General features: G+C 49.5%; 1 protein-coding gene across 5 annotated transcripts in view; it reads left to right on the forward strand.

Annotated features, from left to right (window-relative positions):
* HIP1 (huntingtin interacting protein 1) overlaps positions 1-17372 on the forward strand; it is a 162815-nt gene that overhangs the window by 94988 nt on the left and 50455 nt on the right. For all 5 annotated transcript variants that reach the window (XM_077836896.1, XM_077836892.1, XM_077836894.1 and 2 more), the window contains one exon: positions 14044-14107. In XM_077836896.1, coding sequence (XP_077693022.1) covers positions 14044-14107 — 64 coding nt within the window. The remainder of the gene's footprint in view (positions 1-14043; positions 14108-17372) is intronic.

Consider the following 17372-nt stretch of genomic DNA (forward strand, 5'->3'; position numbering starts at 1 on the left):
CTGGAGAGAATGGAATGTTCCACGACATTTCCAGAAGGGGATTTCTGTCCATTCCACTACATTTATCATGTATGCAAATTCTGCAAGGTGCTGAGTACCTCTGCTCCAACTGATGTGAATGGGATTTAAGGTTCTCAGCACCTGGCAGGCTTTGGTCCTCGGTAGTTTATACTATACACTGCTGGTAGAGTTAGTCTTACGGTTCGAGGCTGCCATGTTGTTCAGGTTGCCCTCACAGTTCTGATGTCTAAACTACTCAAAAAAGGACGCTGACAGAGCAAATGTAATGCTGATACACTAGAGGTTGGAGCAAGGCGGGGTGGGAGTCAGGACTCCTGGGTTCTCCCACTAGCCTGCTGTGTAACCCAGGGAATATCTCTTAGGCCAACATTTTTAAGTGTCCACTAATTCTGATTCCTTCATTTTTGCGTCCAACATGTCGTAGGACTGATTCCCAAAAGTCAGTGCGGAGGCTCAGCTCTTTTGAAATCTCATAGGGAGGGGCTGAGGTTGTCAAACTATAGCAAAAGCAATTTACACAGAGAGAGAGAATACTGCTTCCACACACTATTTGTAACACACGCTAATGAAGTGGACAGGAAGCAAATGCTCGCAAGTTTGACAAACCCAACAGCATGCTGGGCAGGTTCTACTCACACTGCACCAGGGCAAGGAGTTTTAGGCAAAATATTTCCTAGCCTGTTTGCTGCGACTTCCTGCCTGGACTCTTCACTGCAGGGTGGTGATTTCTACACCTGTAGCATTGACCATTCTTTATTCTGCTTCGGGTGTACCTACAGCTTTCACAGTGCTGCTAGCACCCTGAGACCCCATGTACACTACAGGTATATCAGAATCGGGGTCCTGCCTTGACTTGGGTAGAATGGTGTTAACAGTGCTGCTGTGTTCTGAGCCCAACAGTGAGCTCACACCCGACTATAACTCCGTTCTGGGGATTCTGTTAAGTTTTGATTACATTACAGCTCTTCACTATGCTGTAACCCTCTCCCTTGGCTCAGTTGTTATGCGTGTTGCATAAATGGAGCCTGAGTTACATGGGCTGATAAGATTTCTACTCTCTCTTCCCTTTCAGGGTTTCCGAGTTGTTTGCACCATTGCCTGAAAAGAGGAACTGATATGCAACGTCTCTCCTTCATAAAAGGGGGAGGCATGTAATGGTTATGAAAGCTGCCCCACTGCAGAGGAGCTGTTACCACCCAGTCTGCTGGGGCTCTCAGGCAGGTTACTGCAGTGTGGAGCAGATCTTTCACTTCCAGATTTCCCCCTGCAATGGTTTTCTCAGGAAGCTGACTGAGATTTTGTCCAGTTGTGCCAGGGTTCCTGTCCACATGCCAGAAGCTCATGATCCTGTTGTAAACATCCCACTAATAAAAGCACTGAGCAGCTCCAGTTCCATCCCAGTTCTGAGGGGCCTGTGAGCACTCAGAAAGACTTGGGCTTCCCAGACACCGGCACAAATGCTTCTCTGCATTAATGTCTAGTATTTAACAGCCCAGTCAGCAGAGATGCTCTCCCCAGAGAGCTCAGTCTGACACACATTTAGAGTTGTCCTGGAGAGTGAAGCATCTTCTAGCAAATATGATAGGATTAAAGCTGGAACAAGGAGCTTCCTGGTCCACAGAGCTAGGCAGGGAACTCTCCCAGAATGGAAGCAGTGGCTGTGAAGGGAGGTAGCCAGAGGAGCTGTACATCAATGAGCAAAGCAAGGCACCTTTCTGCCACTCCGCTCCACTGCCTTAGTTTTCAGGACATCCCTTCATCAGTCTTAGGAAAAGGTGCTGCTGTGCGAGGGATTTATTCATGGTCTGGCAGTGCCTGAAATAGCCCCTTGCTCTTTGCAGTCTGGTAGCTTGCAATTGAAATGGCTGGCTGATGGCCTGTCAGTCAGGGAGTTGGGCGTGTGTCTAGTGAGAGGAGGCTTATTTTGCTTTTAAGACCGAACAGGATCTGCTATGAGATACCTCAGCCTTTTTTGACCTAGTTTTGCAGCACTAATCACTAGGGCTAGATTTGTACCACTGTTGCTAGCCGTGAGCACGGTGCTGTCCTTGGGCTACATCCTTTGAGATGCCCCTTCTGCCTGTTCCACAGCTAGCAACTGCAGCCCCTTTGCCTTCTCCCTGCAAGTGCCACAAGCATTGTCCAGAGGTGAAGCCTGCAGCAGTTAGGTGCCCTTTGGTCCTGTGGGCAGACAGCATTTTGAAATGTGTGTGCCTCTTGAACTTGGGTGGCTGCAATAAAACCGCTCTCCTCCCAAGCTCTGTAGCCCGAGATGTCCTCCCCATGGTCTCTGGTGGTGGTGCTTTGAGTTGGGATAAATTCTTTGCGACACTGGCAAATGCAGCTTTGTCGCTACCCCCACAACATTTAGCTCATTCCTCCTGCCAAGTGTCTGGCTTTGGAACTCTCCAAGGATGTGGCTAGAGTCTAGAAGGGAAGTACTGAGAAGAGATGAATACTACTAACGTCCAGCAGTTTTGAGGGCCTCTGAATGCATTTGGCATCCAGTTGGGATGCTGTGCTGAATGGAAACCCGCAGTGTGTACAGGAGACAGCTGCAATGAAAGAGCAAATGTAGCCACAGCCTGACTGAAAGGAGCAGAATGCGTAAAGCCCGACGCACCAAAGCTCGTGACTCCATAGATAATTAAAGGCAGCAGGTATGTACATCATAGGGTTTAGCTTCACCTGAAGGTCAGGGTTCCACCAGTTTTTTATTGCCTTACATGATGTAATTGGCTGCTTCTGCCAATGTTGGTCCTGTCTTTTTCTCCAGACTGAAGGCCTTTGCCTTCTGTCTCACCCTGAAATTAGATCTCTGGAGGGGAGATGATAGAAGTATGTAAAATAACGAAGGCCACATCATGGACCTTGCTTTGAAGCCTCAGATGCTGGTCGCTGTCAGAGAATCACTGGTCGTGCTGTGTTCAAACATCAGAGCATAAAACATTGTCCTCCTGGATCACGTTTGTTAGGAGTCACTTCAGAGGCTCCTGGTTCCCCCCAAGGCTTCTCCTCCAGGAGCTCTGTTGGAAGGTGCTGAAATTATATGGACTTCCACTTGTTCCCTTGCTTCCGTGAATCTGGTCGGGGGGGGGGGGGGGAGGAGAGGGAGTTGCCAATTCTGCATTGTTTTCCCCATATTGCTGATCTGTTAGGGGATCTTACTTTAAAGGAAAATTCTTTCGTAATTTAACAGGAAAACCCAGTGGGAACCCTGGAATTTTTAGCTTGGAATTTAGCTTCCAGAGAGGCCAATGCTCCAGGGACTTCGGTCTGTGATCTTGTACCAGCCATGGCCTTGGGGCTTTGCCAAGAGATTTGATGAGTGTGTGACTGTGCAGAATTCTGTCTGCACTTAGTGGACAGTTCCTGTGCCCTGCTTCCCCTAGGAATACACTCAGCATTTTCTTTGGTAGAGACACTATTTTGGGGGGATGTGAGAGGGGCTGGTGGGATAAACCGTGCCTTCCTGTGTGTTGCTGCCGATAATTGCCTCTCCGGAACCAGCTTCATACAGAGCTGCTGGAGCAGGAAGTGCTTTACAATGCTGCTCTTTCAGGGGAGTGATGAACGGTCCCAGCCCCTTGCAGCTCCAGGAAACTCTTGGCCTTAAGAATGTGGCGTCCCATGCATGTTCTTCCTTAACCTTCCGGGAAAGAGCACGCCTCTTGAACTGCCTTAGAGGCGAGAAAAGGAGGCTCCCTGTGCCCCAGACTCCTTGGTTTTTCTTTCCGCAGCACGCAGCCAGAGAGACCTCATTCACCAAAGCGCAGCTGCACCGAGGAGTCCCTTTAGGCGAAGCTCTTTCAAAGTGATACTATGTCTGTTAGCTGTGCTTGTGGCCTCAGTCAGCCAGGAGCCCTAGCTAGCAGCATCACGCTTTCCAGCCACTGCTACTTGTGTTGCTGAGGAAATGAAAAAGAGTGCGCTGAACAGAGTTGGTGACTGGACAGCTTCACACTTAATCCCACTGGGTCAGAGAGAAACATACAGTACCCTAGATTTCCGTGCTCCAAGCAGCCCTAGTTCATAGTGCCCCTATCGGATCAGGTAGCAGGATCGGGGAAGGGGATGTTTTGGCATGACATTTAAATGACAAAGCCTGGTATGATTTTCCTTAAAACTTGCTGCCAACAGTAGCACATTGGCAACAACGAGATTACAGTACTGTGGTCTGGAGGCTGCAATCAGGGTTGAGATTTCACTCAACTCTATTTTCAGGTACTTGATTATTACCTTTTGGTCTGAAATTTCTCCTGCTCCTTCTCAGCCCAGTTTGAACTATTTTGGGGAGGGATGTGAAGAAACTCTGTTCAGCCATATTTGAGGGAGTGGAGCAGCTCTCTACCTCACTCCCGTCTGGTCCTACGCTCTGCCTTCTCCCCTCTTGAATACTTCTCTCTCACCTGCAACTGCATGCCTTTTTATCACGCTGCCCTCTACAGTTAAAGCACCATCCTCTTCCTGGGTGAAATTTGTCCTTGTCCCATTAGGAGTCCGTGGGAGCTGCAAGTCCTCCTCACCTTTGGAAATCTGGCTATTTATTTAGGTGCCTAGATATGGATTTATGAACCTCGCTTTAGGTTGACAAATGCCAGCCAGTAACACTTGCAGCTCAGAGCTTGGAACAAATGTGAAGTTTAATGATCACAAAATTAGATAAAGGCCCTTTTCTGTCTATTTGAATTAACTCAACCAAAACCCTGGGCACACTCTTACCTCACACTTCAGGGGAACATCAAGCGTGATCCACTCTTGCTGGCCCATCCCTGATTTGATTGGACAGCCTTAGATTTCACTCTCCAGTGGTCAGACCCAAACACCGGCTACTTTCCTTTGCAAAGTTGGTTTTATTTTCCTCATTCATCTTGGTGTTTTAAAAAAGAGAGAGCAAGAAAAGTAAATGCAAAAGCAGTGACTGCGAGGCTGGAACAGTCAGGTTGAAATTTCACATGCACTGAAGTCCAGTTCCTGCAGTGACAGAGCACACACCTGAAGTCTTCTGCTGCTAAACATAAAGCTCAGATCCTGCTGCTTGTGTTAGATGCAGGCAGTGAGCTGTCTGGGGTGGACCATTTGTGCCCCTTGTACCAGTGCAGTAGATACCTCTCCCGAGCTGCATGAGCTAATCCCTCACACTCAGTGTTGCATTACCCGTCGTTCTTGCATTTAATTTCTTTCTATAAATACACGTTAGATGTGTGGAAAGGGAAGAACGGTGTTTTAAAGGTGTCCCTTGACTCCAGCTGGACCCCACTACCTATGCTCTTCTTCCTCAGGGCATAAGCTGACTGCAAACTGAGCAGACTAGGAAGAAGTTTCTCCTATAGCGGGGTGGGCAAACTTTTTGGCCTGAGGGCCGCATCAGGGTTGCGAAAGGGTATGGAGGGCCGGGTAGGGAAGGCTGTGCCTCCCCAAACAGGCTGGCCCCCACCCCCTATCTGCCCCCTGACTGCCCCCCTCAGAACCCCCTACCCATCCAACCCTCCCTGCTCCTTGTCCCCTGACTGCCCCAACCCCTATCCACACCCCCGCCCCCTGACAGGCCCCCTGGGACCCCTGACCCAGCCATCCCTCCGCTACTCCTTGTCCCCTGACCACCCCCTATCCAAACCCCCCCCCCCCGCTCCCTGTCTCCTGACATCCCCCCCCCCCCGAACCTCCACCCCATCCAACCACCTCCTGTCCCCTGACTGCCCCCCGGGACCTCCTGCCCATCCCCTTACCCTTACCAGGCCACTCAAAGCAGCAGGACAGGCTTATTGGAAAGCCTGAGAGGTGGGTGAGTGCAAGCTGTGCTGCCTGCCGGGCTGCGGGGGAGGGGGAACAGCAGGGGAGGGGCCGGGCAGGAAGGTCCTGCGGGCCGGATGTGGCCCGCGGGCCGTAGTTTGCCCACCCTTGCCCTATAGCCAGGTTATTCCATAATTGTCCACTGCAGGGTTTCTTTAAGCTTTCTCTAAAGCATCTGGTGCCCCTAGTGCGATCCAGTTTGGTGGTTCCTATGGTGACTAATTCCTTCCCATCACCTGTCCACTGAACTGCTCCAAAAGGAGCTCAGTGTAACTTAAGCATGTTAACACTGAGCCACGCTGAAAGATGCTCGAGGGAGGAATGGGTGGGTAGGCTATGGAGCCCATGAGGGGAGGCAGAAGGGAACAGTGACCACATGGTAGAGGGCACGGCATCCCTGGAGCTGGGCAGGTGCCTCTGAAGGATGTCTGAGTGGCTGCCCAGGTCCCACAAATGCTGCAGGTTTAAAAGCACCCTAAGCATTTTGACTAATGTATTGCATGGGGGAATTGGGTGACATTCTGTGACCTGTGTTCTACAGGAGGTCAGATGAGATGATCTAATGATCCCTTCTGGTCTTAAAATCTACGAATCCGTGAATCTGTACAACCTTAAAAATCCTAAGCACCCTTTCTCCCAGGCTGGCTTGCTTGTCCTCCCTCGCTGAGGAGAATGGTCCTGATGAGCCACAGTTCACCTATGAGTGCATTACATGAGGTGCAAGAGGGAGGGAACCTTTGCACGGTGGTGGGGTGGGAGGCATTTCAACCCTAAAAGGAACTCCTTTGCAGTATTTGAGTAACTGTAAACTGTGGGTTAGACTGGAAACTGCTTCTCAGCTTCGACTGGAGCTTTTGCTGCCTGTAAATGCTAGGCTGTTGCAAGGGGCAGAGAGCTGTTTGCTGTGGGCAGCACTTGGTCCTATTGTACTTGTGCAGAAGGGTCTGTATGTCCGCTGTGCCTTGGGACATACATTTTGTGTAACTGCTAAAGCCCCCAGCACACTCTCCTCCCTCGCTTTCTGTTGTGATGAAGCCACAGTGGGCCATCCTGAAACTGAGGATGGTAGTAACATTCGGGGAGGACTGTAAGTACATCAGGAATTAGGAGGGAATTAGTCCCACCACTTTAATTGGCTGAGTCAGTAATTATCTCCTGAGTGTGCTGAGCCAGCCTGTTTCTCCCGTTAATGTACTGTGAGGTTAATGGAGGCCAAATTTAGGCTGCTAGGTAAGAGATTGAAGTCCAGGACCTCCATGGTAGCATTTTCTGAAATGCTTCCAGTTCCATACGCAGGGCCAGTTAGACAGGCAAACTGTAGGGTCTCAATGCATGGAAGAGTCAATGGTCTAAGGAGGAAGGGTTTAGATTTATTAGGAACTGGGGAAACTTGTGGGAAAGGGGGAGTTTATACAGGAAGGATGGGCTCCACCTAAACTAAAATGGATCCGAATTACTGTCAGTTAAAATTAAAAAGGTCGTAGAGCAGTTTTTAAACTAAGGACTGGGGGAAAGCCGACAGGAGCATGTGGTTCAGACAGAGGCATCCCTTAGGGGAGGATCTATTAATGGAGATTCTCTATGTCCTAGTAAGGAGGAGAGGATGGAAGATGATAAAATACAGGTAGGATCTGATGAGAAACAGTCAAATGAAAAAGAGTTCCATTCAATTACATCATGTAATGGCAGACCGCTAAAAAGTGACAAGTTTTTAAAGTGCTTATATATAAATGCTAGAAGTCTAAATAATAAGATGGGTGAACTAGAGTGCCTCATATTAAATGAGGATATTGATATAATAGGCATCACAGAAACTTGATGGAATGAGGATAATCAATATGACACACAGTAATACCAGGGTACAAAATATATCGGAAGGACAGAACAGGTCATGCTGGTGGGGGAGTGGCACTATACGTGAAAGAAAGCATAGAATCAAATGAAGTAAAAATCTTAAATGAACCAAACTGTACCATGGAATATCTATGGATAGTAATTCCATGCTCGAATAATAAGAATATAGCAGTAGAGATATATTACTGACCACCTGACCAGGATGGTGATAGTGACTGTGAAATGCTCACGGAGATTAGAGAGGCTATAAAAATAAAAAAAATCAATAATAATGGGGGATTTCACCTATCCCCACATTCACTGGGTACATGTCACCTCAGGACAGGATGCAGAGATAAAGTTTCTTGACACCTTAAATGACTGCTTCTTGGAGCAGCTAATCCGGAACCCACAAGAGGGAAGGCAATTCTTGATTTAGTCCTAAATGGAACATAGGATCTGGTCCAAGAGGTGAATATAGCTGGACCACTTGGTAATAGTGACCATAATATAATTAAATTTAACATCCCTCTGGTGGGGAAAACACCACAGTGGCCCAACACTGTAGCGTTTAATTTCAGAAAGGGGGACTATACAAAAATGAGGAGGTTAGTTAAACAGAAATTAAAAGATACAGCTCCACAAGTGAAATCCCTGCAAGCTGCATGGAACATTTTTAAAGACACCATAATAGAGGCTCAAAGTATACCCCAAATTAAAAAACATAGTAAGAGAACCAAAGAACTGCCAATGTAGCTAAACAACAAAGTAAAAGAAGCAGTGAGAGGCAAAAAAGCATCCTTTAAAAAGGGGAAGTTAAATCCTAGTGAGGAAAATAGAAAGGAGCATAAACTCTGGCAAATGAAGTGCAAAAATATAATTAGGAAGGCCATAAAAGAATTTGAAGAACAGCTAGCCAAAGACTCAAAAAGTATTAGCAAAAATTTTTTAAGTACATCAGAAGCAGGAAGCCTGCTAAACAACCCATGGGGCCACTGGACGATCAAAATGCTAAGGGAGCACTCAAGGACAATAAGGCCATTGTGGAGAAACTAAATTAATTTTTTGTATTGGTTTTCACGGCTGAGGATGTGAGGGAGATTCCCAAACCTGAGCTATTCTTTTTAGGTGACAAATCTGAGGAACTGTCCCAGATTGAGGTATCATTAGAGGAGGTTTTGGAACAAATTGATAAACTAAATAGTAATACGTCACCAGGACCAGATGGTATTCACCCAAGAGTTCTGAAGGAACTCAGATGTGAAATTGCAGAACTACTAACTGTAGTCTGCATCCTACCATTTAAATCAGCTTCTGTACCAAATGACTGGAGGATAGCTAATGTGATGCCAATTTTTAAAAAGGGCTCCAGAGGTGATCCCGGCAATTACAGGCCAGTAAGCCTGACTTCAGTACCAGGCAAACTGGTTAAACAAAATTGTTAAACACATAGATGAACATAATTTGTTGAGGAAAAAGTCAACATGGTTTTTGTAACGGGAAATCATGCCTCACCAATCTACTAGAATTCTTTGGGGGGGTCAATAAGCATGTGGACAAGGGGGATTCAGTGGATATAGTGTACTTAGATTTTCAGAAAGCCTTTGACAGGGTCCCTCACCAACGGTTCTTAAACAAAGTAAGCTGTCATGGGGTAAGAGGGATGGTCCTCTCATGGATTGGTAACTGGTTAAAAGATAGGAAACAAAGGGTAGGACTAAATGGTCAGTTTTCAGAATGGAGAGAGGTAAATAGTGGTGTCCCCCAGGGGTCTGTACTGGGACCATTCATATTCAACATATTCAAAAATGACCTGGAAAAAGGGTTAAACAGTGAGGTGGCAAAATTTGCAGATGGTACAAAACTACTCAAGATAGTTAAGTCCCAGGCAGACTGCAAAGAGCTACAAAGGGATCTCACAAAACTGAGTGACTGGGCAACAGAATGGCAGATGAAATTCAGTGTTGATAAATGCAAAGTAATGCACATTGGAAAACATCATCCCAACTCTACATATACAACGATGGGGTCTAAATTAGCTGTTACCGCTCAAGAAAGATCTTGGAGTCATTGTGGATAGTTCTCTGAAAACAGCCACTCAGTGTGCAGTGGCCGTCAAAAAAGCCAGCAGAATGTTGGGAAGCATTAAGAAAGGGATAGATAATAAGACAGAAGATATCATATTGCCTCTATATAAATCCATGGTACATGCACACCTTGAATACTGCATGCAGATGGGGTCGCCCCATCCCAAGAAAGATATAATGGAATTGGAAAAGGTTCAGAAAAAGGCAATAAAAATGATTAGGGGTATGGAATGGCTTCCGTATGAGGAGAGATTAATAGGACTGGGACTTTTCAGCTTGAAAAAGAGATGGCTAAGGGGGGGTATGATAGAGGTCTATCAAATCATGACTGGTGTGGAAAAAGTAAATAAGGAAGTGTTATTTACTCCTTTTCATAACACAAGAACTAGGGGTCACCAAATGAAATTAATAGGCATTAGGTTTAAAATAAACAAAAGGAAGTATTTTTTTCACACAATGCACAGTCAACCTGTGGAACTCTTTGCCAGAGTATGTTGTGAAGGCCAAGACTATAACAGAGTTCAAAAAAGAACTAGATAAATTCATGGAGGATAGGTCCATCAATGGCTATTAGCCAGAATGGGCAGAGATGGTGTCTCTAGCCTCTGTTCCCCAGAAATGGGCTTAAATTGCAGCAAGGGCAGTTTAGGTTGAACATGAGGAAAAGCTTCCTAACTCTCAGAGTGGTTAAGCACTGGAATAAATTGCCTAGGGAAGTTGTGGAATCTCTATCATTGGGGATTTTTAAGAGCAGGTTGGACAAACACCTGTCAGGGATGGTCTAGATAATACTTAGTCCTGCCTTGAGTGCAGGGGACTGGACTAGATGACCTCTCGAGGTCCCTTCCACTTCAGTGATTCTATGAATGGATGACAGGAGATGAATCACCTGATGATTCCCTGTTCTGTTCATTCCCTCTGGGGCACCTGGCGTTGGCCACTGTCGGAAGACAGGACACTGGGCTCGATGGACCTTTGATCTGACCCGGTGTGGCCGTTCCTATGTTCTTAGGTACTGTGGCCCCTCTGCAGCTGCGTTTATCTGGCGCTCTACAACTTCAAAGACCCGTACTGGGCTGCATGCCAGTGGCACCAATGTAACTAAGTGGGTTTCTAAATCAGTTTAGTTAAATCAGTGCAAGTCCCTCTGTGAAAATGGTGAAATCAGTTTGAGCAGCTTTGAAACTAATTTAATTAGAAACTGATTTAATTAAATCCAGTGTAGTTTTGCTGTGTAGACTGGGCATGAACCTCGCAGCCTCCTGTGAGATAGGTCAAGATCCTGGAAACAGGCCCAGAGAGGGGACATGATGTGTGTGTGGCCATGCTGTTAATCAGCAGCAGAGCAGGGATAAGGACCCAGGGGTCCTGACACCCAGGCTCACTATAATACTTCTCACTACCGCAGCTGAGCCGGTGTGGAATCCCCTCCTCTGACTCTCTGGAAGCAGATCCTCCCAGGGTTCGCAGGCTGATCTTGCCTATGATGTCATTGAGAAGCTCATCTTCCCTGGGGTTGGCTCAGGGTGCTGTGGGCACCTCCAGACTAGAGTGAACTCTGCACTGCACTCCCTGGTCCTGCGAGGGAGGACGTACTGCAGCTATTGCTTGAGGGGCAAGTACCATGGCAGCTCCTCGGTGTTTAGTTCCCGGAGCGGTGTGGCTGCTGCAGGATAGCTCTGTGCCCTGCCCTGCACGGTTCCTGCTGGGCTGTGGATCAGATTCTTCTTAGCGTATGTGCAGCGCGCCTCAGGCTTCATCACCGAATTTGGTCTAGTGGTTGGATCACTAGCTTTCGTGGCTTGGGCCGGGGAGTACGACATGAACACTGATCCATGGCCCCCTGGAGCAGATTCGTCCATGCTTAACAGTGCTAGCAGTGTGGTGAGGCACAAGGTCTTCAGGCAGCCTGTGGTTTGGAGACCACATGGAGCAGGGCAGAGCTGGGGCTGTTGAACTGAGAATCCTCCCTGGACAGGGGTGATGCTGTGTTGGGGGACAGCTGAATCCAGAAGGAATGTGCCCCTCTCCCTGTTGTTTCACTGCATGTACCTGGAGAGGGATGCAAAATCCCAGTCCGTGCTGCCCATTTGGTACAGCGTTAGGACTGTGCTGTTCCCCAGCAGGTGCATCTGCCCAGTACAAGCTGGGTCCCGTTAGCGGGCAGGGATGGGCAGGCCCAAGCAGTGTCTTGGCTGCATTCCTCAAGGCTGGGGTGGTCACTGGGGAGAAGCACTGCCTTTGCGTGTGGAAGCTCTCCCAAGGTCGGGGAGTTTCTTCTGGCAGCCGGGGCTGTGAGGAGGGCAGGGCTCGAGCAGGGAGGCTGCCAACTTATCCTGCTTTAAATCCCTCCTGTAAAGCTCACCTCCTCTGACAGATCACTCCAGTCGGGCCTTGGCTGGGTATGTGGCAAACTGAGACCTCAGCTTTGCTGCCAAACTCCGCTGGGCTGATCGCAACCACAGCCTCCTGCCTCACCCCCTTGTCGGATTCCCCCAGGGGTTGTGGCTTGTCTGACATGCAAATTGGAAGCTCTCTGGGGCAGGAACTGGCTTATTCATCACATCTGTAGAGCCTCTAGCACAGTGGGGCTCTGGTCCTCGATTGGGGTTCCCAAGCACTACTGTAATACAACTGACAGGAGGCAGGTGGAAGCGTGTGGCAGACATGTTTGATCGCAGCTGTATCTCCTCAGAGAGCCCCTGCTGCCTCTTGGGACATGTCTGCAGGTCTAATGCCTATTACCCTACCAGCCTCAGGGGCTGCTCCCCAGGGCCGGTCAGCAAGCCCTTCCTTGCACAGCTAGGGGATAGAGCAGTGAAACTGATTTGTGGAGACTCTGGAGGGAGCCAATAAAGGGTCGAGCCAAAGCTGGATCTGGGCTCTTGGCCTCTGGAAGACAGCAGCAGAGGATCAAGGACTAATTCAGGCCCCTGTGGAAGGCCCAAAGAGGGAAAATGTGGGAAGGGTGTAAGTGCTTAGGAGAGGATCTGCCCAGACTACATGAGAGGGTGAAAGCAGGAGAGGTGGGACCGTGTGAAGGAAAGAGGAACTTGAACTGACTAACCAAACCCATTCCTCTGTCAGGAGAGGTTCCCTCTTCATCTGCTGTGGGAGCCCTGCCCCTGGAGTGGAATCAATCCCTGAGAGACAGAGCACTGGGGTTAAGTGGGACCTGCCAGATCTCTGCTCTCTGAGTCCCCTGCCCTGGGGACCCTTGTTGGACTGGGTCTGGCTCAGACTTCAAAGCACTGCCCTGTCTTGGTTTTGTGTGCGGGGCTTTTCCTCACCACAGGGGCAGGGAGTTTTCAGATTTAGAAGTGGAGAAGTCCAGCAGGCTGTTGCGGGGCCCTCTGAGCTTAGAGAAATGTGGTGGCTCAGGAGAAGGGTGTCAGTCAGACAGGTGGCCCCTGCTGCTGCTCCCTCTCTGTCCCTTGGGTCTCCCTGGTTTGGGGAGATTGCCACAGGTGAGCAGTGTGTGGAGGAGGGGACTTTGCCCAGTTTTTTGTGGGTTTATCTGCTTCCCTGTGCAGGCTTGGGTGGAAGCTGAGCGACAGCATCACCATTGGCTCCCCTCCTTGGCCCTCTTTGGGAAGATTAACAGGGTAGTTCCTGCCCTGCCTCATCTCCCAGCGCACAGTGGACAACCGTGGCCAGGAGCTGGGTTTTCTCCTCCATCCCTGTCCCAGGCTCCATTACCCCACAGTTCTCCTTTTGCATTTTGAAGCCTACATTGCCAGCACTAGAGAACTAGCCTGTCTCCTCCTAAATGTGCTGTGGGATCCGAGGGCTGCGTTCCCTGTGTGTCCCACCTGGAATAGGACTGGGCCGTTGCTACCCTTTGCAGCTGCCCTCTGCATTTGACACCAACAGCATGGTGACTCCCAACCACACCATGAGCCAGAGCGCGCTGGCTCCGTGACCATTGTCCAAGGGCAGGGAAGTGGGTCTGACTCTGGCTTCATTTCCCTTTGCCCTTCCCTTGCCGCAGAGGGGCAGGTGGTGGTGGAGGGGATTATCCTTTGTAGTCTGCTTAATTGCCTCATTATTGTGCTGAGCAAACAAATCCTGGCATCAGCTGAGCGTGGCCGCTCCTAGAAATGCATTCGGGAGTTGGCAGAGTCCAGCTGGCATGGGAGAGCAGCCTCATCCATAGACAGGCGCCTGGATCGATACCAACCATCAACAGGTGCAGGAAGTGAAGGGAGCTGTGTACGTGGCCGTGGGAGGATATGAATCAGCCTGTGACCCTGACCACCCCCCATGCCCTTCACAGCTAATGCACACATACCCCTTTTCTGTTTTTCAGACTGTCAGCATCAATAAGGCCATTAACACACAGGAAGTGGCTGTCAAGGAGAAACACGCCAGAAATATCCTTTTCAGAGTTGGCGGCAGGACAAGCAAGCGTGGGAGTCAACTGGAGACTGGCTGGAAGGCAGCTGGGGCCAGGTGGAGGTGCTGGTGTGGAAGTGGGCAGAGAGCAGCCATCATAGCAACAGCCCCTCATGGACTGGTTGCGACAGAGACTTTGTGGGGTTCCCCTCTGCTGAATGGAGGGGTGGAAGCCAAGATCCCAGTGGGATCCCCTCTGCCCAGCAGAAGGAAGAGTGGGATTCCTGGGGGGAAGCATCCGAGTGGGCAAGGGAGGGCAGTGAGGAGTGATTCCAGGACAGCACCACCCTTTCTCTCCCTGGTGCTGTAGCCTTGATCTCTGAGCAGGTCTATGCCAGCAGCTGCTTGGAGTTGTGTCCATGCTTGGCACTCCCACCGCTGACATGCCCACCCCCCCGGAGCTGCCCCAATGGTGGGAAATGCTAGCCAGGCAGAGGGGCCGTAGCTACAAGAAGGGGGACGGTGTTGTCATTCCTCACTTGTTACCTCCACCCAAATGAGCTTTAGCGCAGTTGTAAATACCAGGTGTGCTTAAGCCTAAACAGCCCAAAGGTCTGAATAGTTAAGATCCTGCTGAAGAAAAATATGTATTTTGGCAGCTCTGCGGCTGACCGGGAGCCAGGATCGCACAGCAGGTGCAGCTTCCAAATCGTTCCACTTTGTAGGGAGAAGAACTGGGGAGCTTTTTGCTCTCTGAACCCATGGAGTGTCCTTCCACTGCCTCTGCATCGCCCAGATCCCAGCTCCAGGGCCAAGGTAGTGGGGGCAGGAGAGAGTTCAGCCTAGAGGCTCTGGGGACTGGTGGATCCTCTGAGAGCTTTAGTGAAGCTCCTGGGCCATTGCTGTCAAAGCATGGGAGGGTTCAGGGGGAGCGATACCTGTCAGTGCTGGGAATGGGGAGCTGGGTGATGTGTTTCCCCCAGACAAGTCTGGACTCAGTGACAGACCTAATTCTCCTAGGTGCTCTGGGGGTTCAGCCCCAATGGGGGCATGGGGGGATCTTCCTGAGGGTCTCTTTGGAAGGGAGAGGGTGTGGCGCTGGAAGGGGTGGGGGCTGCTTGGTTTGAACCCCCGGGGCACAGTGTGTTCCTGGGCTGAGGCAGTGACTTGGGAACAGTGCTTCACCTCTCCCTCGCTGAAAGAACAGAATGTCCCCAGCCATTTGAAGTTCTCTGCTGCCTAGCTGAGGCTTGAGCTCTGGGCTGCAGGTTAGCTGTCTGGTGTGTGGTGAGCTCAGCAGGCAGGCTGGCAGGGGCTATGCTCATTCCACCTTCTTGAAGAGAAACAAGCTCCAGCAGCTTACAGGAGCAGCTGTCTTGATTTATCTGATGGCGGAATGTCCGTTGCGGGGCTGTTTCCAGGCTGGCATTCTGCATGGGGCCCTTTTGTTTTCGTCTCAGGCCTGTTTTCAGTAGGAAAGCTGCTAGTGCACGGGATCCCAGGCCCTGGAGATAAAGCTTCACTGCAGTCCTGTTGGCTTTTAGCTTCTTGATGCAGCAGGCTGCCTGCCATGCCAATCCCCTTTCTGCTTTTCTAGTCTATAGCAAGAGTTAGCGTGGCTGTTCTGCTTCCCAGAGCACTACACAGGGGTCTGTAGAAAACAGCCCTGCGGTGGCCTCATGTGACAGGACCTAGATGGCCTGTAGGCAGAGCTCTCAAGCATACTGGATTTAGTGGGACATTCTGTATTTCCACTTCATCGGGATGCCTGGTCCACTGCCCGTTGAGGTGGGCAGTGAGAAACTGTTTCACCTCCCCTGCAAAACAGCCTGTAGTCGAGGGAGAACATAGAGAGCGGGAATCCAGGGATCATGAGTTCAAGCCTCACCTCTTCCATTCACTACTGCTTCTACTTCTGTGCATTTCATACCCCATATTGCTGACCCAGGCTTCAGCCCCCTGCCTTACGAGACAGGCAAGTATCAGCCCCTCCCCATTTGACTAAAATTGCACAACGTCACTGGAGGCAGAACTGGCGTGGAATCTAGATCTTTAATCTAGCACACCCAAATTCCATTCACGCAGCCATGCTGCCTTTTAGGCTGACTGTGCCAAATTTGTATGCTTGGCTGTCATATCTGCAGCTACCCTTCTGTCCATTCAGCCAAACTCCCCTACTTGCCCCAGGAACCGAACCCAGGAATCATACCCCCCTTTTGCTCTAGCAAATAGTTGAGCAATCCACTGGCAGTGTGTGTAACATTCTCCCTCTAAAAAAGAAAAGGAGGACTTGTGGCACCTTAGAGACTAACCAGTTTATCTGAGCATAAGCTTTCGTGAGCTACAGCTCACTTCATCGGATGCATACTGTGGAAAGTACAGAAGATCTTTTTATACACACAAAGCATGAAAAAATGGGTGTTTACCACTACAAAAGGTTTTCTCTCCCCCCACCCCACTCTCCTGCTGGTAATAGCTTATCTAAAGTGATCACTCTCCTTACAATGTGTATGATAATCAAATTGGGCCATTTCCAGCACAAATCCAGGTTCCCCCCCCCCAGCCCCCCCAACCCCACTCTCCTGTTGGTAATAGCTTATCTAAAGTGATCACTCAAAGGAGAGTGATTAGATAAACTATTACCACCAGGAGAGTGGGTTGGGGGGGGGGGGAGAAAACTTGGATTTGTGCTGGAAATGGCCCAACTTGATTATCATACACATTGTAAGGAGAGTGATCACTTTAGATAAGCTATTACCAGCAGGAGAATGGGGTGGGGGGAGAGAAAACCTTTTGTAGTGGTAAACACCCATTTTTTCATGCTTTGTGTGTATAAAAAGATCTTCTGTACTTTCCACAGTATGCATCCGATGAAGTGAGCTGTAGCTCACGAAAGCTTATGCTCAGATAAATTGGATAGTCTCTAAGGTGCCACAAGTACTCCTTTTCTTTTTGCGAATACAGACTAACACGGCTGTTACTCTGAAACCTGTCATTCTCCCTCTAGTGGCTGATCCACACAGAGGGTAGCAGCTGCTGCTTTAGCTCAGCAGTCTGGGCTGGGAATCTGAAGGCCCAGGACTGATGAGGGGCAGAAGGTACATAGCAGATGTGTGCACGGCAGCAGGTTTCTGGGCAATTCCAGTGACAGTTGGGGAAGAAAGCAGCCAGGCGAGAGGAAGGTTTTGTTTTGGAAGCACGTTGTTGGCTGGCGCCCTGAAAGGATCCGGCTTCCTTTCCCCAGCACAGCAGGGCCTGTGCACTCCAGGTACCTAACGTCTTTTGTTGATGCACGTTGGCTTT

This window comes from Eretmochelys imbricata, chromosome 17 (assembly GCF_965152235.1).
Source record: "Eretmochelys imbricata isolate rEreImb1 chromosome 17, rEreImb1.hap1, whole genome shotgun sequence".
Lineage (NCBI taxonomy): Eukaryota > Metazoa > Chordata > Testudines > Cheloniidae > Eretmochelys > Eretmochelys imbricata.